General features: G+C 38.4%; 1 protein-coding gene across 9 annotated transcripts in view; it reads left to right on the top strand.

Moving 5' to 3' along the window:
- Positions 1–24,042, top strand: part of CEP162 (centrosomal protein 162) — a 47,529-nt gene that overhangs the window by 20,355 nt on the left and 3,132 nt on the right. For 8 of the 9 annotated variants that reach the window (XM_040597289.1, XM_040597292.1, XM_040597294.1 and 5 more), the window contains 18 exons: positions 334–456; positions 1,179–1,370; positions 1,527–1,608; positions 2,471–2,729; positions 3,909–4,176; positions 5,879–6,021; positions 6,803–7,030; positions 7,691–7,828; positions 8,761–8,873; positions 9,632–9,737; positions 11,302–11,428; positions 12,283–12,446; positions 13,912–14,016; positions 15,063–15,287; positions 16,447–17,117; positions 17,751–17,892; positions 20,644–20,742; positions 23,682–23,816. In XM_040597289.1, the coding sequence (XP_040453223.1) occupies positions 334–456; positions 1,179–1,370; positions 1,527–1,608; positions 2,471–2,729; positions 3,909–4,176; positions 5,879–6,021; positions 6,803–7,030; positions 7,691–7,828; positions 8,761–8,873; positions 9,632–9,737; positions 11,302–11,428; positions 12,283–12,446; positions 13,912–14,016; positions 15,063–15,287; positions 16,447–17,117; positions 17,751–17,892; positions 20,644–20,742; positions 23,682–23,816 (3,320 nt within the window). The remainder of the gene's footprint in view (positions 1–333; positions 457–1,178; positions 1,371–1,526; positions 1,609–2,470; positions 2,730–3,908; positions 4,177–5,878; positions 6,022–6,802; positions 7,031–7,690; positions 7,829–8,760; positions 8,874–9,631; positions 9,738–11,301; positions 11,429–12,282; positions 12,447–13,911; positions 14,017–15,062; positions 15,288–16,446; positions 17,118–17,750; positions 17,893–20,643; positions 20,743–23,681; positions 23,817–24,042) is intronic. The other variant, XM_040597290.1, reaches the window with a different exon arrangement.

Genomic DNA, 24,042 nt, shown 5'->3' on the forward strand with positions numbered 1-24,042 from the left:
CTTACCTGATTTTTACTATTTTGATATTTTTGACCTGGTTTTATTATGTTCTGCTGAAAGCGTGGTGGACTGAAATGGTTAAAAGTTAATTTACATAGTAGCACTTCAAAGTGATCATCAGTGTAATTCTTTATTTTACTACCTCTAGTCAGTACTCAGATTTTGATGCTTGCAATCAGAGTTTACAGTTTTTACCTTTAATGGTGTTAGAATATATAGCTTTTTTTGCATGTTTAGGACATCAAGATAAGCTTTGGTGTACTTCTAATTCTAGTGTACCCAGTATAAATAAGAGAATTGTGTTTTCTTTAATACCTATCTTCTTGGGTTTAGTTGTATTACTTGATTCACAAGATTCAACTACAGAAGTTCAAAAGGCTGTTGGAACATCAGACGTAGCTCTAGTTGAACATCATCTGCCTGAAGAAGTCAGTAGAATTGAAATGAATGAAGCAGGTAAGAGTTGGGTTTTTTTAAAAAAATAAACCAAAAAGCAACAACAACAACAAAAAACCACAACAAAACACAACCCCCAGAATCTTTATTTAGTAGAATTAGGTGGCTTTGATGTCTGTCTTCATTTGTTCGTAGGTTATCAGTGAATATGAAGGCCTTGGCTTTTAGTAACAGATTGTGAAAGGAGGAGGAAATATTTCAGAAAAAAGTCATGTTTCTGCTAAAAAGACACCTTTTTACGCTTGTTTTTGTAAAGGTGCTTTTGATGTTGCAGTTTGATTTTTAAATACTATCTCCTTTTATTACTCGTTGTAGCCAAAATTCTTCTGTGACAGCATTGAACACAGTTAAAACATACATTCTTTTATCAAACTTAGTACAACAGTGTATGCTACTTATATCTAGAGTATGGCTCTGATGGCATCTGTTAAAATAGTTATATGTGCTGTTAGTGTTAGTACTGATAAAATATTAAGGTGGGCAAGGGGGGTGGAGAGGTGTGCAAACTGTAGATGAGACTATTTAGTATGTACTAATGAACTTGGCAACTATTTATTTTTATTGTAAAATTGAGATTTTTAAGGTTGTTTTTTTTTCATAACTGAAATCACTGTTCTCACCACATGACAGACCAAGCTAGTAACTGAAACACAGGCTCCGTTGGGATGTTGCCCAAAATAGATAATCCTGTAGTGTCTCTTACGAGCTTGCATTTTTCACAGGCACTTCCTATGGACAAACCACCAGTGACATCGAAGCATTACACCAAGCATACCAATATATTGATCAGTCTTTCGGTGACACTGATGAGCAAAAACTGCACGATTCTGCAATGGCAGTCTCAGAATGCTTAGTGCAAGGTGTTTCACAAAATAATGACATCTGTTCAAAAAACATGTCAACTATTGAATCAGGTAAATACTAAAGGCAGGCATGTATTGTACAAGCATGTAAAATGAGTGAAGTAATAATATGTTTAATACTTCATTTATGAAACATTTTAAAATGTTGTCCTTTTTAAAAATACTTTTTTTCTAAGATTCTGTTTTGTTTTATTTTGCACTAATTAGATTTACCTACTGTCGAAGAATTGATGAAACCAATTAAAGGACATTCATGTAATGTCAGAGGGTTTGATGTGGAGCCTGAAAGGTACTTATTTCAGAATGCATTGTAAAAATTGCTCTAATTTAAGTCCAATAATTATTTGTGAGAAACAACTTACTAAATAACTCATCACTCTTTTTCCTTAATTAAATACTGAAATTTCTTTGTCTTGCACCGGCATTATGGCATTTGCAGTGAGTTTGTACAATGCAGGCATTTGTAAAATGAAGATACAGAGCTAATTGGTTTAGACCAAGGATTCCCAAACTTGGAGTGAGAAGCGTTGATGTTGATGTTTGTCAATCATTTGGAGCAGCGTTCCTCGCTCACAGCTACCGCAGGATCTCTTCTTTCCCAGTCTTCTGCTGTTTCCCTTCCCCCGTACATGGATTTCAGGCTACGTCCTATCCTAACTCTCCAGCCTCTGTAATCTAAGATCAAATCCTCTTATTCTGCTTACTCTTGTGATTTTTACTAACCTGCGCTCCATACCTCTTTCTGAGTTGCTCCAGCTGTCGTGTCTAGAGCAGAAAACATAGGCCCTGGAACTGTCAGAAATAGGTTATGATTAGCAAATGAGTTTTGGGAGCTTATCGTGTACCTACACTCAGCAGAAATTACCATTCGTTGTTTTATTAGCATTAATTGCATGCTGCAGATGTTCATCTTGTAGCTGAGTTCGGTACCTCCACAAAAACAGTCACTACTGGGAAATAGCTTTTTGTTCCGCAGTGTGGGTGTGAATCTGTTTACATCTGCAGGGTTGCTCTTAAAAGAGGCCTAGTGGCGCTTTCAAATTCAAGCAGTCTTTACAGCTGATACCTAAAGGAGTATCACTTTTCCAGAGCGATAGAAAACCAAAGGGCAAAAGTCTTGTTATGTGTGATTTTATTCCTTTCTCTTGTAGTCCTGTGAAACTGTTAAGCAGCGCAGCAAATGACCTTGTCAGCCACTCGCCCTTTGAAGAGCACCAGGATAATACGGTTTGGGAGACAAACTTACTTGAAAACAGAGAAGAGGGCATCTTTCTGCAGACAGGTGTGAATGATGATAACTTTCAGAGGGTGGCTGAGAAAGAAATTCAGACCAGTGAAGTACGGCCTGATGTACTAAGAGAAAAAATAGTACGAGACTTTTTGCTTTCAGAAGGCAGCAACAATAAACGAGTAAGTAATATCAATCAGATTTTTATTATATGGAAATATATTTAAAATGTGTATGTTTTTACACTGTCTTTCATTTGATTATGCTGTGACGTTTAGAAATTGAGGCTGTTTTTGTTTTTCTTGAAACTCTCATGTTACCATTGCTGCTGTTAAAGGTCAGGCAAATCCACTGGACTTTGGGACCAGTGGGATTCTTCCTATCCCAGCCCAGTATGTGCAAGACAGCTGCAGTTCCGTGTCCCCAGCTCGAGCTAGTAGTGGGTCTAGGCACATGTTCCTATTGAGGGAACACACATAGGCTCAGAACAGAGAGCATATCTACAGAGGACAGTCAGAAATACAGTTCAATAAGAATATAGGAGACACTGCAATGATCAGTGTTGGGCTTTGTCAGACAAATGTACTGACCAGCAACCTGGTCATGTCACCACCTTCTTTAATCTTATTTTCCCTCTTTATTTCCCAGACTTGTTCATACTTGACCCACCTTAATTTCTCCCTTTATCTAGTTTTTATCCTTTCAATAAACATCCTGTATGTTTTGCACATTCTCACAATCCTCTCAAACACTGCATAACACGATTTGCGCAATTCCAGATCTTCTCCCTGCATCCCCATATTCTCTTCTCCCCTGCATCCCTTAAATTAGCCCCACACTTCTTTAGGCAATCACCTCTTCTATCTGCAAGGCGTTGCAAGGAGAGAGAGTTGTTAGTCTGATTTCTCCTGGTGGATTTCCCACCAGGGCCAGAGCTCAGCTTTCTCGTTTGCTGGTCTGAGGAGTTGGGTGCTCTGGTTTTGATGATCGAGTTTGGCAGGGTTCCTCTGCCTGCCACTGTTCCTTTCTTCATCGCTGGGTTTCTGTGTGCACTGTGACTAGCCTTTAGTCACAAGCTGCCTGCTTTTGGTAAGCTAAAGATCCTGTAATGTAGTAATAACTTCCCAGAACAATTAAACAGAACCAGTACAAAATACCTGCGTTTCATATATTTCTGAAGTAGTAACATTCTGCAAAATTACATACTATTAATTCAGTTTAAAATAATGCTTCCCACTGCCCCAAGTCTTACAGCTGTGTAATTCTTGTAACTGCTTCTGTGTTCTTTTCAGTAAAGGAAGCTACCTTCAGATTACACTAGAGCCTAACACTTGTTCTAAACGCGTGCGCTCTTGTCACAGGCTCTTCAGTCTGGTTCCTTGAAGAATGAAAGATCAGAGTCAATGACTACTAAACCAATGTTACACAAGAATATCAGAAGTCCAGCACCTTTACATAAAAAGAAATCTTCATATGGTCCACATGGAGTGGTTAGAAGTTCTGGGTATGGGAGACTCACTTCACTCTCAAAACAGTCTTCTCCAGTTAATGAAAAGAAATCACCAAAAGAAACTTTCAAAAAGACGAGCATGAAAGCCAAAAGTCCTGCAGACAGAGCAAGATCTAAAGGTAATACTGTTGCAAGAAGTATTGAGTTTTAAGAGCCAGAGAGCTTTGCTGTTCATTCTTCACATTAAAAAAAACAAAAACAAAACCCAAAATGTTGGAGAAAAAATCTAAACCCCAACACAATTAAGTACTGAATTTTTTTCAATATCAGCACAAAGTTGCTGGAAGAGACTTTTAAATAAAGCTTTGCACTGTTGTCTTGTTTCATTTCTACTCCCATATACCACCACTATGTTTGACACTTACCTGTTGTTCACCAGTAGGACCAAAATAATAGAAGAAGCTGGTGTTCAAAGTATCTACAAATTACATTTTTCATTACAGTAAATGCAAGGATTTGCTGACACACTAACTTCTGTGTGTGATGCCGAATTTCTATTCTCAGCTGCTTTTTTTTTATCTTTCCTAGACTACAAAGAAAGCACTAAAAAGAAAATCTTATTTTCTGTTCATGTCTCTTGTAATGCTAAGGAAGGGAGAATAATAGCATTGCAGTCCTGTGGAAGCTGAGTTGCAAGTAAAGGACTGAACGTACTTATTTTGGGGTGAAGCCTGAAGAGTTTCATGAGATAGTTCAGCATCTTTCCAGATGATGTTTGCTGTCTCTCAGGGAAGCAAAAATAACCACAGATGCCCAGGTTTTAGCACACTTCTAGCATGTAATGCTTTAAAAAAACATACAAGTAGTGTTGGGAAAAGCAATTTAGGATTATGTTGCCCGTCTTGGGGAGATGCTTTAGTGGCAGCTGTCAGACTAAGGGAGCTCAGTTCATCAGCGCGTTGCTGTGGCACTCCCTGGAGAAGAGGAGGGTGTACAGCCAGATGGAGGTGAAGTGAATGAGAGTCCTGAGAGTCCACTAGCCTCATTCAAACATGTTCTTCCTTCTCTAGCTGTAACCATTCTCCATAGCAATTTCAGATGACTTCAGAAGTTAATCTCACCAGGATGCATCCTGCAGGGACCTCTAGCTACAAAGAGAATGGCATTGAATCAAGCAATGCCCTAATTGTCAGTGCTAAGGGAGTACCTTTGTGGGGGGATAGTATTGAGAAATGTAAAAAGTATTAAATTCAGAAAATTATCATTGCCTGCTTGATTTCCGGTATAACATTCTGAAGCAGGAGCTCTCAGCTTAAACTGCTGTAGGCAGAAGGGAAATGTCATTTGTAGTTACTATCTGTTTTCCAGAAGACTAAGATGTGAATAGTTCCATGTATGTTAGTTACGCTCGAGGGGGAACTTCCCTGATTTTTAGTTTCCAGTCATGTTGCTATTTGATGCAATAAATAAATGTGTGTCTTTATGTGCTGTCTGTACTCCAAAGTCCATCTTGAAAATTGTGGTGGCTTGGCTTCACCATAGCTTGGAATACATTGTAGTTCTGTATACTTGGGTAACCGGTCACAACTCAAGTAGAGACCTGAGGTTAACCTTATTTCATGAAGGGTTTATTATCCACCTACTTGTTTCAGTTGTTCCCTTGGGTTTTGTTTTATTTTGTCATCAGTTCCTTACTTAAAAAAATAAATTTTCTTTAATGTTTCATTGCTCTTAACTTTTTGTATTTAATTCAAAATTCAGGTTGTAGAATACTTAATTTATCTGCCTAAGAGGTAAATCACGTGAATTAGATTATTTTTTTTAAAGGACATTAAATTCTGAATTTAATTTTGTTCTATTTTACTTTCTGCCTAAACGAAGTAGCCTTATTTGCTACTAGGATAATAAGATCTGCAACAAATGAACCCACTTTGGAGGGAAGTGTTAACAGAGTTACGTCTGGCCACTCAGTTGTTAATAATCTTGGACACCAGGCTGTGGACTATGGCAGACAATATCAGCATGTAAGTAATAATCACTGATGCTCCTAATTATAGTATGTACAGCTTGGTTTGCAAGCTTATTTTGACAAGCTTTTTAATAATTTTATTATTAAAATTAATTAAAATCACAAGATTGGCAAATGCTGAAACATTGAATAGACTTTCCTTTACTGAAATACTAGGTTTTGCTCTTAAAATATACAGGTATAGTTATATTGCTTTTCAGTTGCTTGGGTGGTTCTGTATACTTTAAAGTTGGAATGCTTATTGATTTCTGAAAATTACTACTTTGTGATAGAAGAGGGGAAAATCTAAAATAAAATTATTCTGTTATGAATGTTTAGTACTACTACTGGTTGGGATTTATTTTTTTCTATTTGTATTCCATTATATATTTAATAGTATTTTCTGATTTCTCCAATATGACTGAATTTGCAGTACTATGATGGATTTCCCCTCTTCCTTATCAACTGTATAAAAAATTTATTCATTCAACACCTAAATTACTACTACTTTTCAAAAAGTAAGAAGCATAATAGAATAATTCTGGTGGCTGTTATATGAGAGGTGTTTGTTTCTTGTTGTTTTTGGGCTTTTTTTCCTCCCACATATTTCAGAAATGAGAAAGTAGCTCATTAAAGTAAATGCAGGATGTTTTGCTGTGAGAATGGTGGGGTTTTTTTCTTGTCAAGTGCCTTATGTGGTTGCTGAGAGCCAGACAAGCCAGTTAGAATTGATGAGTGGAATTTTTTGTAAACAGTCAGCTCAGTGTAATGTTTCCCTGAATTCTTCTCTTCACTAGGATTTGTCATTGTCTCCTATCAGAAGTTGTGATAGAGAACTGTATTTGCTGAAACGAGTACAAGTTGCAGAGGAGGACCTGAACGCAGCTCGTGATTTGATTCAACAGCTGACAAGCACAGTTTCACAAAAAGAGAAAGAAATAGAGACAAAGATGGGAGAATTGAAAACACAGCATGAAAAAGAGCTTTCTCGGCTGGGTCAGGAAAACTATGTTCTTCAGAGTAAGGTACTTTATCATCTTGTATCCCGTTACTATAGAATAGGAAAAACATTGCTTCTGAAAATTAAATTAATGCTGTTTTACATGAGTTGTTAATGAAATCCAGATCTACACACACTGCTAGTTTGTAAATGCATGCCTGCTGTTACATTTATTGCCCATAAGCCATGATCTCTTTTTTTCTACAGAGATAAACTGTTACCCTCATTTCCATTAGTCTATTTCGAGACTTCTGCATCATTTTACAAAAATTTAACTTGCTCTTATGTTAAAAAAAAAAGCATAAGAGATTAACAGATACCACTTGTTAGAGATAATTACTTAGCTGTTGAGATATTGCTTATTTTTTTGATGCATTGAGAAATGTTGTGTTTTGTCTGTATGGCATATTTCCAGGGTTACTCCACTACCCCCTCCTGTCTAGATACATAAGAACAGAACAGGGAGGGTAAAACTCTGTTAACTTTTCCCAAACTTTTTTATACTTTGTTCCCATTTTGTGATGCTTCTGTAAAACTCCAATAACAAGATTGGCTCATTGGTCTGCTTTCATATCATAACGAAAATGGTGATCTATTTATATTGTAAAAGTGTAGTGTTGTAGAGAATTCCGTGTTGCTAACAAAACTTTCTGATTAGTTGTGTGTCTTTTTTTCTTTCTGAAAGTTAAGAAGTATGGAAGAACTGACTCAAGAGAAGAGATGGACCCATCATACAGCAATAGCTCCTGTCACCGAAGAAAAATTGGCACAAATACAAAAAGAAATTGAAGATCAAGAAGTCATTATTCAAGGTTATCAACAGGTATACCACGCAGCATATTGAGCTGTGTTCTAGCCAGTTTCAGAAACAAAATTTTTTAATAGTTTCTGCTTTTCTGTTGAAAACTGCTTTCTTGCTATCTAAAAAGTGGATGAAATTTAGATGTGAAGGGCAAACATGGATTGCACATTTTAAAAGTACTTCACACATCTAGTTTGGGTTTTTTTGTCCATGATTCCTTGTAACTGTTCTAAATTGTCTGACAGTGACTTGTCAGTTGAGAACTGGGAAAATACTTTATGGCCAATAAAGAACCACAGACTTTTTTGCCCCAAATGCAAAAGAAAACTAGTATTTTTAAGCATTTTTAGAAATCTGGAGGGTTCTGTCTTGCAGATGTTTTTCACAGGATCTGAGCAGCTGAGTTCAAGGAAACCTTATTAGTGTGCCTGATTTTTATTACTTAGTCAAACATAGAAACAGATAATGCAAGCTCAATAATCCTTTTGAATGCTTGCAGCTATAAAACCAAATGGGTTAGTTTAGCCAGCTTCCAGCTGGTGCTCGGTGGCCTTTCTTGGTATGGGCGCACTGTCTTGCCGGAATGGCTGTGAGCATCTGATTAGTGATGATTTGTGTCCACAGTATTGGAGCGTGGGCAGGCTGAGCTCTGATCTGTCGGCACCCATCCACATATGCAGTTTTAGAATATAGTTGGGGTAGCTTTGCAGAGGAACTGGCCTAGGCTTTCCAGAGTGAGCAGGCACTTGGGCAAGATTGTAGAAGTCACTGTAAACTACTCTAGCATAAAGATAATGAAAGTATATATCTGTTTTAGAACCTTAGTAATAAAACATCTAATGTTTTCTTCCACTGTTGCAGTATGCAAACTATGCAAGGCATAGACAATTGTTTTTGAACTGGACAAAACAGAAATTTATGAACATGCTTTAACTTTGTGTGTCTCAACTTAGGAAAATGAGAGGTTGTACAAACAAATGAAAGAGCTACAAATCCAAAACAAAAAAAATGAGGAACGGATGTTTAAGGAAAATCAGTGTTTAATGTCTGAATTAGTAGCCCTAAGGTAGGCTCATTTAAACATCTGACCTAAAATCTCTGGAATTTTCAGCTGTGTTTATTATTTTATTTGTGAAGAATCACTGCAGAGTCTTATCAGGTGCATGTTTTCCAGTGCTTCTCGGGTTTGTGGTTTTGTTTTTTCTTTTGAGAATTGATTTTTTTGGTGGAAACTTAATTTAGTCTTCTTGCTGATGTTGCAGACCTGTGGGAAGACTGGAGCCTTCCATTTGGGGAATATTCCAATGCTAAAATTCAAATATTTGTATTCATATCAGAATGTGATGTATACTACATTGTATACTACGCTTGTTCTGGTATTACGGCTCTGCTCATGGGTCAGAATGTTTTGATACTGTTGTAAGATACACAGTGGATCGGGAGCCACAAGAGATCCTGGTAGTGGTGGAACCATTAGATTCACTGCAGTGTATGTATCCTTTGCTACTAATGAGGAAAAAACCTAGCAATTGCATGTACTCCTATTTTACAAATCTTTGCTTGGGAGAGACCTGTACATGAGTTCCACTGATGCAGAGTAGGTTTTGTTTCACTCCCTTGTGTAGTCCCAACAAACAAGTTTGTGCAAGGTGAGAAGATTTTGCCTTACAGGTGGAATTTTTTGGTGTAAAGATGTGTACTGCATAGTTGCTTCTTTCTTTATTTTGAGACTGCACGGATTGACTTCATGGTACTGGGTGGGGGCTTGTTTTTTAGTATGCCAGGTCACCACATTGCATAACTGGTTTTGCTGTTGTCATTTAGAGAAAAGATAGAGAAGATTAATACCCAATCACAAATCGTGCAGGATTCTGAACCAGCCAGAAATCAGAGTTTCACAGAATTGATTTCAGAGCTTCGAGCAGCACAGGTAGGTATATACCAACCTTTTTTCATGTGTTCTTACAACACATAACCATCCATATTGTAGACTAATAATGTAAATCTAGTGGATCATGCTTATTTGCCACACTTTCATATCACAAATGTCTCATCAAATGAACTTTCAGAAGTAATCCCCTGAGACATGCGTTGAAAGAAGTGCAACATTGCCCTGTTTACTGGCAATTCTGAAATGTCTTGTGAGAGCTTGCAGGAAGTAGTGATACCTCTATAACTTTCCTGCATAAGACAAATCCAGAAGGATGTTTATCCCTGCTCTTACAGAGTAAGTTCTAGAAAAGAATGCCAGAGTGAGAAGAATCTTCTTGTTGACTCATGTAACTTTTTTTGTGTTCCTGCAAATGCTTGTGGTTTTGAGGGTGGATGTTTAGTAAGCTTCATGTTAAAATTAAAGGTTTTCAGGTACTTCCATTGCTCTGCTTACTTGCAAGTAGGTTGACTGTTCTGGTACATACTTCCTCTGATAGCTAGACCAGAAATTAAAAGATGCTTCTTCTGGTTTATTTTTTGTGGTGGTGGTGGGGTGTGTGTGTGTGTGTTTTTTAAAAAAAAGACAACAACTGGTTAGGTAGGTCATAAGGAAGATCTGGATCCAGGGAGCTTCAGGACCAGCGGAGGTGTTCCTGGTATTCCTGGTCTGATAGTGCTGACTTAGAGCTCGTAAGACTCCAGGGCCATCCCTAGTTGCAGCCTCATAGGTGCTGTTGCTACACTTCCCAGCCCTTGGGACCAGCCAAGTAATGAGACTGGACACAAGATCCAAAGATGGAGAGGGACACACACACCACACTAACATGGTCAGGCACACAGATAGCACGGAGAGTAGCGCCTTTGCTCGCACCGCAGAAATGCAAGCAATACTGTTGGAAACACAAGAAGCTTCTATGGCCTGATGCTGTTCAGCAGATCAGGACAGGAGTTTGCTAGCAGTAACACACATCTGTGTGCATGCTGGCCCTAGGTACTTGGCCTGTTTACTGGCTGGCCCCAAAATCTCGGTCCCCCAGTTGTGCTTCCTGTTGTGTCCCTAGGACAAGGGCCTCCATCTCCAGAGGTGGCACTGGCACTGAGACCTTTCATCCTACTTAGACTTGAAGTGTGCTACTGATGATATATAAACAAACAAAACAGAGTGCATGCAGAAAATGGTGAGAAATAGAATAAGATGAACTGTTGGACAATATATCTGTCCATTTAAGCTACAGTCTTGAGTCTTAGAAATAAGTAAAGCTATTTTCTTTATTGACCCTTTCAAAAGGCAGATGTTTTCTACTTCGAAGACAGTTATGTAAGACTTACTAAAAAAAATAATTTTCTAATGTTAAGCTAAGTTTTCCCATGCTGTGCTATAGCAAGGCCTGGAAATAATAGCAACATTAGGAAACCTCATTGCTGGTGTGGTCTGACGCAACTGTTGTGATTTAATCGTTTCATGGTGAAAGAGCCTATTCATTTTTTTTGCATGACAATGTCTGTTTAGTTTTACTAAACAGTTTAGTTTTAGTTGTCTTACTGTTTTCTCTAAAACTCAGAAGGAAGAAACTAAATTACAAGAAGAGATAAGACTTCTCAAACAAGATAAGCAAGCTCTTGAGGTAGACTTGGGACAAGCAAAGAAGGAGAGAGATCTAGCAAAAGTCCAGATTGCATCTACATTAGGTAAAGCACCTTCATTTTGTTGAATAATTTTGCCTACTCTCTGCTTCACTAAATAAATAACTAAAACTTGTTTCTTTTTAGAGTATTACTTAAGTCAAATGCATCTAGACTATTTCCAAACATTGTCTAAACCTCTCATAAAAGCGTACAGTGAAGGACATGCTGCAGTACCTTTGGCACTCTGTTAGAAAGACTTTTCTTGTACCTAGCCAAACTCACTGTTGCCTGTTAAGTTTGATTTCTTGCCCGTCTTCCACTGGACATGGAAAACAGATGCTTCCATTTATATGGCAACTCTGTTCATAAGAAGAGTTTCACTATGTTGCATTTTGGTCTCCTATTTAGATCTTGCCCATTTTTTTACCTATAACTTATGCCTTGTGACTTTTTTCAACATTCTTATCAGAACTCTTTCCAGTTTCACTTCAGCTTTCTTAATGAGAAAGGGCCAGAAACTGGACTCTCACTTCCAGCATGTCTCTTCTCAAAATGCCCTATCCCTCAATGACAGGAGTATGATCGATCTATATCTAAGCATATATTTTGTATTGTAATCCATGTTGTTGAAAATTTGTTTACTAGAATTGTGATCAAGAATAGATCCCCCTGGGATTCTGTTTTAAATATGTTCTGTGGTAAACTGTAAATCGTTGAGTACTTCGATGTATGAGAGAAGAAAGTTTGTTTTTTCAAATACTCTTGCATTTGAAGTCCTAATTAGGGTCTAGTTTTAAAACTTTACTGCGGTAACAGGATTGTGAAAAGAGTAAATGTATGAAATGTGCTGAGGATAGTGTTGGCTAATTCTTCAATACGTAATTACTAATAATACTAAGGATGTTAAATTTTTGTAGGTGAGAAGTCTTACGAATTTAAAGTTATGGAAGAATCGTACAAACAGGAGATTACTCATTTAAAAAGAAGACTTCAGTGGTATGCAGAAAATCAAGATCTTCTAGATAAAGATGCAGCTCGTCTTAAAGATGCAAGAGAAGAAATTGAGAGACTAAAACTAGAGGTGATAATATCTAGCTTTATCTTTAGAAGTCAGAACTTTAAAATTATTTCTTAGTGATGAGTATAATGTAATCCTGTTCATAATAATGCCATTTTTTTCAAGAAAAAACATGTAAATCTTCATAACCTTTGAATCAAATGTGGATTCTACAAAATTGATATTACTACTTACGCAGTGAGAGTTGCAAGTGCAGAATGCTTAAAACCTGGTTTTGCTTCTACTGGACATCTTGACGATGCTTCCGGAAACAAATGTAATGCATTTCCTTAAAACCTGAAAAGTTATTGACTAGGAAAAGGAAGTAAATTGTCACATTAACAACTTGGAACAGCCCTCTTGTCATTCTCTTTTCCTTTTTACTCCATGGTATCATAGGCAACACTTACTTATTCTCTTAAGTACCGTTTCCAATACAAATTATCTGGTTGCTGTAGTAAGGAAGAAAAAGCCAAAACACTCAAATTATAAAGCAAGCAAAACTAATATATGAATTGGAAATAGTCCTGAGATTTGCACTGCCTACTTATCAGATTTGATTTAGGATTCGTAGAAATAAAGAATTTTACCAATGATAAAATATAACTGATCTTGGAATTTTTTCATGGCATTTTATTAGAGAGCTCACAGATTAAAGGGGTGCTTCTGAACAGCAGCAAGGCAAGGAAGTCCTTTAAATGCCACCATATCCAACTTTGATCAACATACCATTGCTGTGAAAGAAAATATTTTTATTTGCGTTTTCTTCAGGATGGATTGGTGTTTAAAAACAATGATCAGATTAGTCAAACTATGCTGGCGTAAAAGCATTACTTATGCTAACATTGCCAATATGAGCAAGAAATCAAGATAGCAATACTTCCAACTATAAAAGGTATAATAACCCTGTACAGTGATAATAGTGGCTGATAAAGGTAGGAAATTCAATTTTAGATTAAAACTTTGAGTCTTTGTGGCCAGGCTTTACGGGAGTGCAGGAGCGTTAGCTATACAGTTCCTTCCCCTGATCCTGGGAGTTAGCATTTATTTAGGCACAACACAACATTGCTTTTTGGCTGTTTCTATTTCCCATCACAGAGCATAGCTTTGCAAATCACAGACTATTTCCTTAACTCACCCTGAATTCTTGTAACGTGCTGTAGGACTTTATATTACAGTTTATTAACCAAGCCTGTATACTGGAAGTATGGAGAAAGAGGCAGATTTACTGGTCTGAAGACAAGAATGTGCCAGAGCTGAAGTTCTCTTCTCAATTTCCATAGCTAGTTTCAGCTCCTTTGTTCTTAAGTGGCTTATAGAAGCTGTAACTTAGTTTAAGAACCTGAAGAATCAGTTAGTACAGAAGTTACCATTACCAGTTTTTAAGTTGCAGAATAATTCCACTATATTGTGTGTGTTTGAAATATTTCTGTACTACAGGACAGTATCTGTGAATATGTTTCAATTTATTTTCTCATAAATTGGATAGGTTGAGAAGCTCAGAGCTGAAGCTGGAGATCAGTGTGTGCAACAGAAGAAACGTTTGCGAGACAGAGCAGCAGACGCTAAAAGAATTCAGGATCTTGAGCGACAAGTATGCAATAACAGAACTGTGTTTCATTTAACCTTTATTTCAGATAAGGTCTCTTAAAATACTTACCAGCCCTTTCATAAGGATAAAGCATTAATTGAAGCACTAAGATAAAGTAACTTTTGCTATGGAATACTCTTAACACAAAAAGATGCAATTACTAACTTCCAAAGAGCTCTTCTGCTACTATGTTCTAACAAGCTATTTCTGATACGCCTTTTAAAATCCCTTAACATTAAAATAGTGTTTAGAGTTGCTTGGAAAGAGGCAAGAGGGCAAAGGCACACACAAGCTTGCTGTTTTATCTTCTAAGGCTGTTTCTGTCTGTTTCAGTAGTCCCTTAACGTTATGATCAGTTTCAATCAAGTTGATTCAAGGGTAGGGGTTTATGTTTTACTGGTTTCCTACAAGAATCACGAAAACTGGGGAGTAGAGACCTTGAAATCTGTTTCTACTGAGCAAAACTCAGATGGAAGTGGGCCTTTCTGAATTTTAGGAGATGGCAGCTGCATTTACTAGGGATGTGGGACAAAAGGAAAGAGCCTCTGCAATATTCTGATGTGAAGAATATGTTATCCATAGATAAGAGAGGCTTGTTATTAGCCTTGCATGCAAGGTGCTAGTTTTATTTTATTGCAGACTCCAAAATAAAAAGCATATAGTCTGTTATTGGGAGAATAATTTCAATACTGTTATGAAATATCTCCCTACCAGTTGGAAAAGTAGAACGTGAATGTAAGTCCAGGAAAAAGGCAGATTACTTTAACAGCATTAAGAGGTGTACAGCTGAAGTGCTAAGAAAATAAATAAAAGGTCCATTTGATGTAAGACAGTCTGAAGACCAGAGCAATATTTTAAGATGATGTAGAAGTCAATCAGTAGTAAAAGTAAACAGTTAAAAAAGAAATTCTTAACATATGCATCTCTAGATTTCATTCTGTACCCAGCTTAAGTGGATTACTTTTGCTAACATTTTGTCACTTATTTCTGTTCGCTTTTCATTAGTACTTTATTCTTATTGACTTCTGACTGAATTTTCTTTTTGATAGATCAAAGAAATGGAAGGAATTCTAAAAAGAAGGTATCCAAATTCTTTGCCCGCTTTGATTTATGCTGCTGCTGCTGCTGAGAAAACTACTGATCTTTCAGCTAAAACAAACACGGTTGATTTTTTGGAGAGAAGAATAAAAAAGTTAGAAACAGAACTTGAAGGTAAAGATGATGAAGCTAAAAAAAGTCTCCGTGCCATGGAACAACAATTTCAAAAAATAAAGGTAAAAGTTGGCGGCTTGTTGAGTAGTCTTCTCTGCAAGTAACAGCCACAAGGTTGCTGAGGTCTAACACAAAGTAGTGGTGAAAACTAATGGCAAAGACCGCATTCAAGGGAAAAAAATACTCAAAGAATTTATAACCAAAACTTCAATAGCTTCAGGACCCAAGATAAAGAGAGGATTAAAATTGTTACGGTAGTATTGAAACTGGGAGGGCAAATTCTTGAGGCATAATAATTTAATTCTTACAATTAAGATAAGTGGGTTTCATCCTGTGGGTCAGAGGCTACTCTAAGGCTACTTACCTGATTCCTTGCTGTACCCAAGGCTGTGGCTGCAGAGGTCTGCTGACTGAGCGTTTCTGCAGAGAATGTCTGGGAACACTAAACATTCTATCCCAAAATTACGTGATAGCGAGTGTGAAGACTTTTGTTAGGAAGCACGGAAGTCTGGCATTTTATTTCAAGGAAGAGGTGAACTGCACAAGTGCTTTATGATCAGGAAAGGAAAGCTTTGGCCAGTTGTTCCTCCTTTTCTCCATGTGAATAACTCATCGTGCTTTCCTCAGAGGCTACCCAGGCTATTAAGAAGAGTTAGGTTTTCCTTAGCTTATTAGGAAGAAAGAATCTGTGTCTCTCTGAATTCATACTTATATAAATAAAGATCTACCCTGTTAAAGAATTAAAGAATTTGTTTAAAAATGTGAAGTACAGTTTTGAGCATGTGACATTAATGTTTGAAAACTTACACATGACAAATACATAATGACAGATATTTAAAAAATTAAATACTGCTTGCTATACTTTGTTACTTTGTCTGAGTTGGTAACACCTGAAGAGAACTCAATTATATAAAAGTGAAAGTTTCTTGTCAATTTAATTTTCTTTCCTATAGTTACTGTATTTATTGTGAGTAGAGGATTACTTTGTAGTAAATGTTTTGAGTAATTCTGTTTTGCATCAGACTTAAGTTTGCTTCACATATTTTTTTTTTTTACTCGTTAATTTCAGAACTGATTGTCGGTAATACTGATGCATATCCTGTCTTGTGAAATCTTGCTTCAGATGTGCAGTAACTTTAAATAATAATAGAAAGAGCTAATAATAAAAGTACACTTGAGGAAACTGCTTTTTCTTCCCCTCCTCCCACTCCTCTCCCTTAGATACAATATGAGCAAAGACTTGTAGAGCTTGAGCAACTACTTGCCTACAAATTTATGAGTGAATCACCAAAACTGAATGGTGATAAAGCCAGTTCTACAGAACTTGAACAGGAGCTTCTGAATCTAAAGACGACCCATCAGATCACCGTTAAAAACCTCCAGGCAGAAATTGAAAACCTTAAAAGTCAAAATTCCCAATTACAACTCAGAAGTAAGAAGGATTATAAAGACTTGGAGTCTGCAGGCTCACAAATGAAACAAGGTAACACAAAAGACAGACTGCTAAAACTAAATGAAGAACTGGTCGCCAAAAATAGAGAAATAGAAGACCTTACGAAAACTGTGGAGACTCTTCAAAAAGAAAGGATGGTGATGTTGTCGGATAATAATTTAAGAAATAAAACCAATAATAAGGGAAACTCTACAGACATCTTGAAAAAGAATACCTCAGTAACAGATAAAAGGATTTCCAGCAACAGTGAACCCTTCCTAAGCATTTTCAACGATGACAAAATATACCAACCACACACCTTTTCTGATCCTAATCTCTCAGAAGTTCTGCAAGAAAATGCACAGCTGAAAGAGGAGCTAGAAAGATTATCGCTAGAAATGAACCAGCAGAGGGTGAAGTCTCAGGCAACACTGGCTTATTCTGAAAATAATATACGAAGGTAAATTCTCAATGTGTTCCTCCAAAAAACCTTGTTAAAATGTTGGCTGATACAGGATTGAAGTGACATATTAACATGTCGCCCATGTATGAAGCTAGGTTATACTTGGCCAATGTCCTCCATAAATTTTTATTGTATAGCGTTAATATTTGGTACACATAAACTGGGGTATGCATTCAGTGGGATTTACTTGACCAACCGTAGAAACTTTACACTTTGCCTCATTTCCCTTAGATCCCTTCACAGTCAAAGTAGAGGAAACAGGCATATTTGATTGCAACACATCCTGTTCTAAAATAGATACCTGAAACAGGTCAGCTGCGTTCTGATTTAAAAGCACCTATTTTCGCTCCTTATTTTTCATAAGAGGAGCCAAAAAAAGATTGTGTGAGTTTTCTGTATTCTAGCTGCCTCTAATTAAATGAGGCAAATAGCCAACATTGTAAGCTTCCCACCCTGATGTCCCTCCAGAGCAGCAGAAGTAATGGTGGTGCTATCTTGCAATATATGAAATTTCAAAGGTATGCCACCTTTAGCACTTTCGATATGTTATGTGTTCAAGTGAGAAAATTTGCCACGTTTTTGAACTGTAACTGCTTTACTAAATCTTTTTTTTTCCTTCACTCTGTTCAGGATACAGGAAGACACAGCAGAATACATTGCATCTCTGAAAGCTTCCCATCAGAGGGAACTGGAGAAGATGATTTGCCAGCATGCAAAGGAGCATTCTGCTTCTAAAGTAGCTGAACTAAACAGCAGAATTTCAACACAAGAGGTAAGATACAGTAGATACACTCATTACATATAGATAATCTATTAAAGTTATTTCTTTCTATATTACTATAAACTTTAGCTTTCTTTGAAGTAGAATGTTGTTTTTAAAAAGGGCCTGTGGTACAGTATTCACAGAATCACAGAATGGCTGAGTTTGGAATGGACCTGTGGAAGTCATCCTGTCCAACTCTCCTGCTTAAGCAGGGTCATCTAGAGCCAGGTGCTCAGGACCAGCCCCAGATGGCTTTTGAGTATCTCCAAGAAGGGAGATTGCAGTGTCTTTATGGGCTTAGAAATCCAAACAAGTGCTTGGTCACCCTCACAGTGAAGAAGTTTTCTCTGTGGTCAGGCAGAACCTCCTGTATTTCAGTTTGCACCCTTTGCTGTTTCTTCCGTTGCTGGATACCAACTGGAAAGAGCCTGGCTCTGTTGGCTTTGAACCTTTTCAGGTATTTCAGGATTTCAGGATGAAAACCCCCAGAGCCGCCTTTTCTCCAGGCTAAACAGTCCCAGTGCTCTCAGCCTTTCCTCATATGAGAGGTGCTCCAGTTCCCTTCATTGTCTTAGTGACCCTTTACAGACTCTCTCGAGTAGCTCCATGCACAGTACTCCAGGTGTGGCCTCACCAGAGCTGAGTAGAGGGGAAGGAACACCTTTGTCCACCAGCTAGCAACATTCATGCAGCCCAGGATACCATTAGCCTTTTGTTCAAATGGGTGGCCAGCAGGAAACCCAGGTCCTCTTCTGCAAAGCTGCTTTCTAGCTGGGTGGCCCCAGCATATACTGGTGTCTGAGGTTGTTCCTCTCCAGGAGCGGGAGTTTGCACTTCCCTTTGTTGAAGTTCATGAGGTTCCTGTCAGCCCATTTCTCCAGTCTGTCGAGGAGCCTCTGGATGGCAGCACAGTCCTTTGGTGTATTCAGCTTCCTTCATTTTTATGTGATCAGCAAACGTGCTGAGGGTACGCTTTGCCCCATCATCCAGATCACTAATGCGGATGTTGAACAGGATTGGACCCAGAGTTGACAGTTCTACACATCACATCACCTGAGTTACTGGCCTCCAGCTAGACGTCATCATGCCCATTGCCACCCGCTGGCCCAGCCATTTCAGCCAGTGTGCGATCCAGCTCGCTGTCCGCTTACCCAGCTCGTACTTCACCAGCTCCTCTGCGAGGGTCTTACAGGACACGGTGTTGAAAGCCTGACTGCTGAAGTCCAGCTACGCCGTGCCCACTGCTCTGCCCTCATCTGCCAGGCCAGTTGTGTCATCGTAGAGGGTGGTCAGGTTGGTCACGCATGACTTCTTCCCCTTTAAGAATCCATGCTTACTGCTCCTGATCACCACCTTGTCCTTCATGGGCCTGCTAGGTTTGCAGGGTTAGTTGCTCCATCACCTTCCCAGGGACTGAAGCAAGGCTGACTACCCTGTAGTTCCCTGTGTCCTCCTTCTTGCCCGTTTTCACAGTTGCTGGCAGCACACATCATTGCATCCCGTCATGGCCGTGGGCTTGCATATGTGCAGTTTGCATAAATATTCCCTGACCAGGCCCTCTTCCCCTAAGAGTGTATCTTTCTCATTCCAGACTTGCCCCTTAGTCCCTGGGGCGCTGGATTCCCAAAGGCCAGTCTTGCTGGTAAAGACGAGTGAAGGAGGCGTTCAGTACCTCAGCCTTTCCCATGTTCCGGGTCACCAGGGCCCCTGCCCCATTCATCAGCAGGCCCACATTTTCCCTAGTCTCCTGTTTGCCACTTGGGTACTTAGAGATGCCCTTCTTGTTGCCTTTGCCAGTCTGACCAGGTTCAGTTCTAGGTGGGGTTGGGCTCTCCTCACCACATCTCTGCGTGCTCAGTGTCTCTGTGTTCCTCCCAGGTGACCTGTCCTTGTTCCCACGCTCTGCATGCTCCTTTTTTGTGTTTGAGTTTTGCCAGGAGTTACTTGTTTGTCCACGCAGGCCTCCTGGTGGTTTTGCCTGACTTTCTGCTTGTTGGGATGGACGTCCCCTGAGCTTGGAGGAGGTGATCCTTGAACGTCAACCAGCCTTTTTTGGGCCCCTCTTCCCCCCAGATCCCCGTCCCATGGGACTCTTTCCAGCAGGTCTTTGAAGAGGCCAAAGTCAGCTCTCCTGCAGTCTGTGATTGTGCTTTTTGGCCTGCTTCCTCCTCTCGGGACCCTGAAGTCCATCATCTCATGGTCACTGCAGCCAAGGTTGTCTTTGATGTTCACATCCCCCACAAAACCCTTCTGTGCTTGTGCGTTCAAGGCCCAGCAGAGTCCCTCTCCTCACTGGCTCCTCTCTCACTTGGGTCAGGAAGCTGTTCCGCTTATGCCGTCCTCTGTCGTTCCTTCAGGAGGTATCAGGGTGGTTGAAGACCCCATGAGGACCTGGGCCTGTAATTATATTTGTGCATGAAAATTTTGGGACAAGTTTTACACGCACCGTATGAAGGTAGAAAGAGCTATTGCATTCAGATTATTTCAGAACTTTTTTTAACTGAGGAAAGTAACTTGAAGATTGAGACTTGTTTTCATACACTATATATGTACGGGTGTGCTCTTTAACAGTCCACACAGAGGGTCGTTAAACAGTGTGCATGCATACGTGTTAGAGGTGTTGCTAATACATGCATCACTTATACCTCTGGTACGACAATACTGATCGTGCTTTTGGTGTATTTTTCCTTTTTGCACAGGTTTTCACATGTTGTCATGGGTATTTATGTTAATGACAAACTATTTTTAATCTTTTTGTAGATATTAATAAAACATCTCCAAGAACAAATCGGCGAACAGCAGAGACATCAGGAAGCCCTTTTAGTTTCACAGATGCGAGAGGAACTCCTACAAAAAGAGGTACATTTGAATTTGGATTGGGTGTACCTTGCTGTAACAAAAGACTTGTCACTTTCATCCTTGTAGAGCCTCAAATAATAAGTAGTAAAATAAGTCTCAGAAACAGTATCTTGGTTGCTTCTACATCAGTTATGTTTGGGAATGCAATATATTTTTCTAATGCAAACAAGAGAACAAAACAGAACAGAAGGTGGAACTTTGACCTCTGATTCTTTTTTTTATTATTTTTATTTTTAATTGTTAGACATGTCTGACATCTGTATGAAAATTGATCAGCAGGTTAATCCAAGCATTCATAGCCTCTGAGAGTTGTGATGGGTAGTAAATAGACCGCAGGACTTCATTAAGAGGATATTTTATTATTGCTTTCAAATTCTTTGTTCAGATAAAGTCTTCCTTGTTTCATCGTTCATTGCCATGAAAGTGACTTAGGCAATTATAGTCTTGGTTTTCTCCTTCAACATCTATGAAACTTAAGGTCTTCCTAAGAAGAGGTTAGTTGTAATAGCTCTTCTGAAATTCACTGGTATTTGAGAGAGGTATTTAGGTTTTCCCTAATCTTCTATTAATAGCATATAATCTAAAAATTATACTTGTTTGTGTTTTCATTTTTGTGTTAATATTGTGTAAAATTGCTGTCTGTGTTTTAGCTCAAGCTTTTTGAACCTATCGGCTATACTTATGTTGTTCTTCAAGTGCTGCCAATTTTTTTATTTTTTTTTTTTAATCACCTCCTGTTCAGGCAGAGGATATAGCTTCTCTTAGCATTGTGCCTACAATTAATTCACTGTCTCCTTGATGTATGAAAATGGCTAATTTTAACTTCATTTTAATAATATACTAATTAATGTGCAAGAGTTATTAAAAAGAATTCTCCTATTCAGTAGGGGACTGAGAACTCTAGACACTTAATCTTGTTTGCTGCCCTTATTTAGAAGAAATGAGAGAAGCGTCAGTATGTGTTTAGTACGTACTTAATTAATCTTAATCTCACTAAACTCGTTCAGTATTTATCTTACCCATGCAAAATTCCATGTCTGTTGTTAAATATTTATGGAAAAGTGAGGGTTTGTAAGGAGAGAAAAAAAATCTATTAAACAAGCTCTTTATTTGCAGAATAAAGGCTGAGGCTTTGGGTTCATATTATGATAGCTGCTGCTTTTCCATACAAAGCTTGTTTTGCTCCAGTGAGCCCAGTATATATAATAGTTTCTCCTGGGAAAACAGGGCAAGAGTACAACGAGACAAATGTTATTGGTTTGTTTCTTCTGTGACTGCTTTGCAGATTATTAATGACAGTGATGGTAAAGAGAATGATCATCCTATCTGATCCATACATTACAGGCTGAGTTCAAGGTGCTGGCGTTTCAGAAAATGTAATGGAGTGCCTTTGTTACAAAAATCATTGCAGAACTGTAGAGAGAAATGTCAAAGTAAAGCCTTGCTTTTCCCCTCTAGCACGATTGCTGTGCCGCTTATAAAATACATTTTAAGCATGAAGTGGTTAAGTAAGTTGAGCTGAAAAAAAGAAGGTAACTAAACCTGCAAACAGAATTAGTCATGGTAGGGAAAAGCACTACTATTTGTAATAGGACTGAGTTCTCTGTCTAAAATGGTGGTACCTCAAAAAAGACAAACATTTTTTCTGAGGCTTTCTGGAAGATTGTTACTTGAATACTGACTTTGGGAATGCTGTTCATGGATGTTTTCCATTAACTATACACTTCTCTTGCATAACAACTTGCATGTAGCACACAGCTTTGTATTTAACACAGTTCTGTTGCTGGCAAAATATATGGAACCTATTTTCTCCTGGGGCTTTTTTCCCCTCGTAACATCTTTCCTGCATGAATTTTTCTTGTGTTTAATTATGTACTTGAGATCATACATCAGCAGCACTTCCCTTCAGTGGGGCAACTTAGCAGCCACACAGCAGACACGACGTTTCACAGACCTTACGAAACAAGAACTTCTGAAGCTTGTCTGACAAATGTGGCTGAAACTGCCCCACAGGTTCAAAGCTGCTGGAGTAATGCACAGGCAAAAATGCAGTAACATAGGCCTTGCTATTTTAGAAAACCACGTTAAAAATGGAAATAGTAAGCCGTCTGGGAGTCGCTTCCCAGGAATCTTATGAAGACCCAATGCTTCCAGCTACCTGAATTGGCAGCAGAGAGCCAAGGATGGCTGCGTGCTTCAACAGGGTTAGAAGTTCTCAAATATACTGGGTACGGGAAGCTAAGGGTTATAAAAAAGGATAAACATCTCAAAGCTGTCACTTTCGTTTACTTATACACATTAAGAACGTGACCAAAGATGACTTAGGATGTTAAATGAAGAATTATCGCGTTACTTAAAATAGGCAAAGAATGAGAATAAAACAGCAGGGCTTTATAAGAAAGCTTACCTGAATTTATTGAGGATTAGGAAATCAGTTGTAAGTCACTGGTAGAGTTGGTTTGACCTGGCAGTTGTTAGACCAAGTGGGGTTTGTAATCATGTCTGACAGCAGCATGCCTTTTCTTAATTTATTCCTTAGAAATACACTGGTACATTTTAGATTCAGTCTTTATCCAGGGTGTGAGAAGGGATTGTGTAAGAACATCTAGTCATAATACTCTCAATTAATTTTTTCGTATGTTTAGAATGTAAAAATTGACTGTGAATAAGCACTTCATAACTCATTATGAACAGGATTGGATTTATCACATAGGAGTAGATTTTCATATCCTCAGGCCACTTATGAATGAAAGATCATAATCAAAATCCCCGAGTCCCTATTTAAGCTTTTATTTTTTTAAAGATTTCTCTTTTATGTCTTCCTTTCTGCAGCTTTTGAATGGAACAATTAAACAACGCAAATATACTTTGAAAGGAATCTGTTTTATACACTGCTTAACACAATGGTAACAATTTTCATCGATTCTCTCAAACTGTAGGTGACAAAATTGTTGGAAGAGCTGAGAGAAGCTAAGGAGAACCAGAGTCCTGAAATGAAACATTTTTTGTGCCTAGAAAAGAAAATCAAGCATATAGAGACCAGACATGCAGAAAGAGAGCAAGAAATTCAAAAGGTACACCAGAGTCTCTCTGCATTTACTTCTCAAGAGCAGTTTATCGATTTAACTGTAATTTTACGGTATTTGCACAGGCTGGTTTAGCTCATGCTGCAGGGGGGCAAGTACTTTGTGATAGAGCCATGGGTTTGTCTTTGGTGCCTGCTGATACAAGTGAATGTAAATGCATGCTAGCCAGCGCGGCCTTGCTGTGGCAATTAAGATTACTTGTGCATGACTCGCG

The sequence above is a fragment of the Falco naumanni genome, chromosome 6 (genome assembly GCF_017639655.2).
Source record: "Falco naumanni isolate bFalNau1 chromosome 6, bFalNau1.pat, whole genome shotgun sequence".
NCBI lineage: Eukaryota > Metazoa > Chordata > Aves > Falconiformes > Falconidae > Falco > Falco naumanni.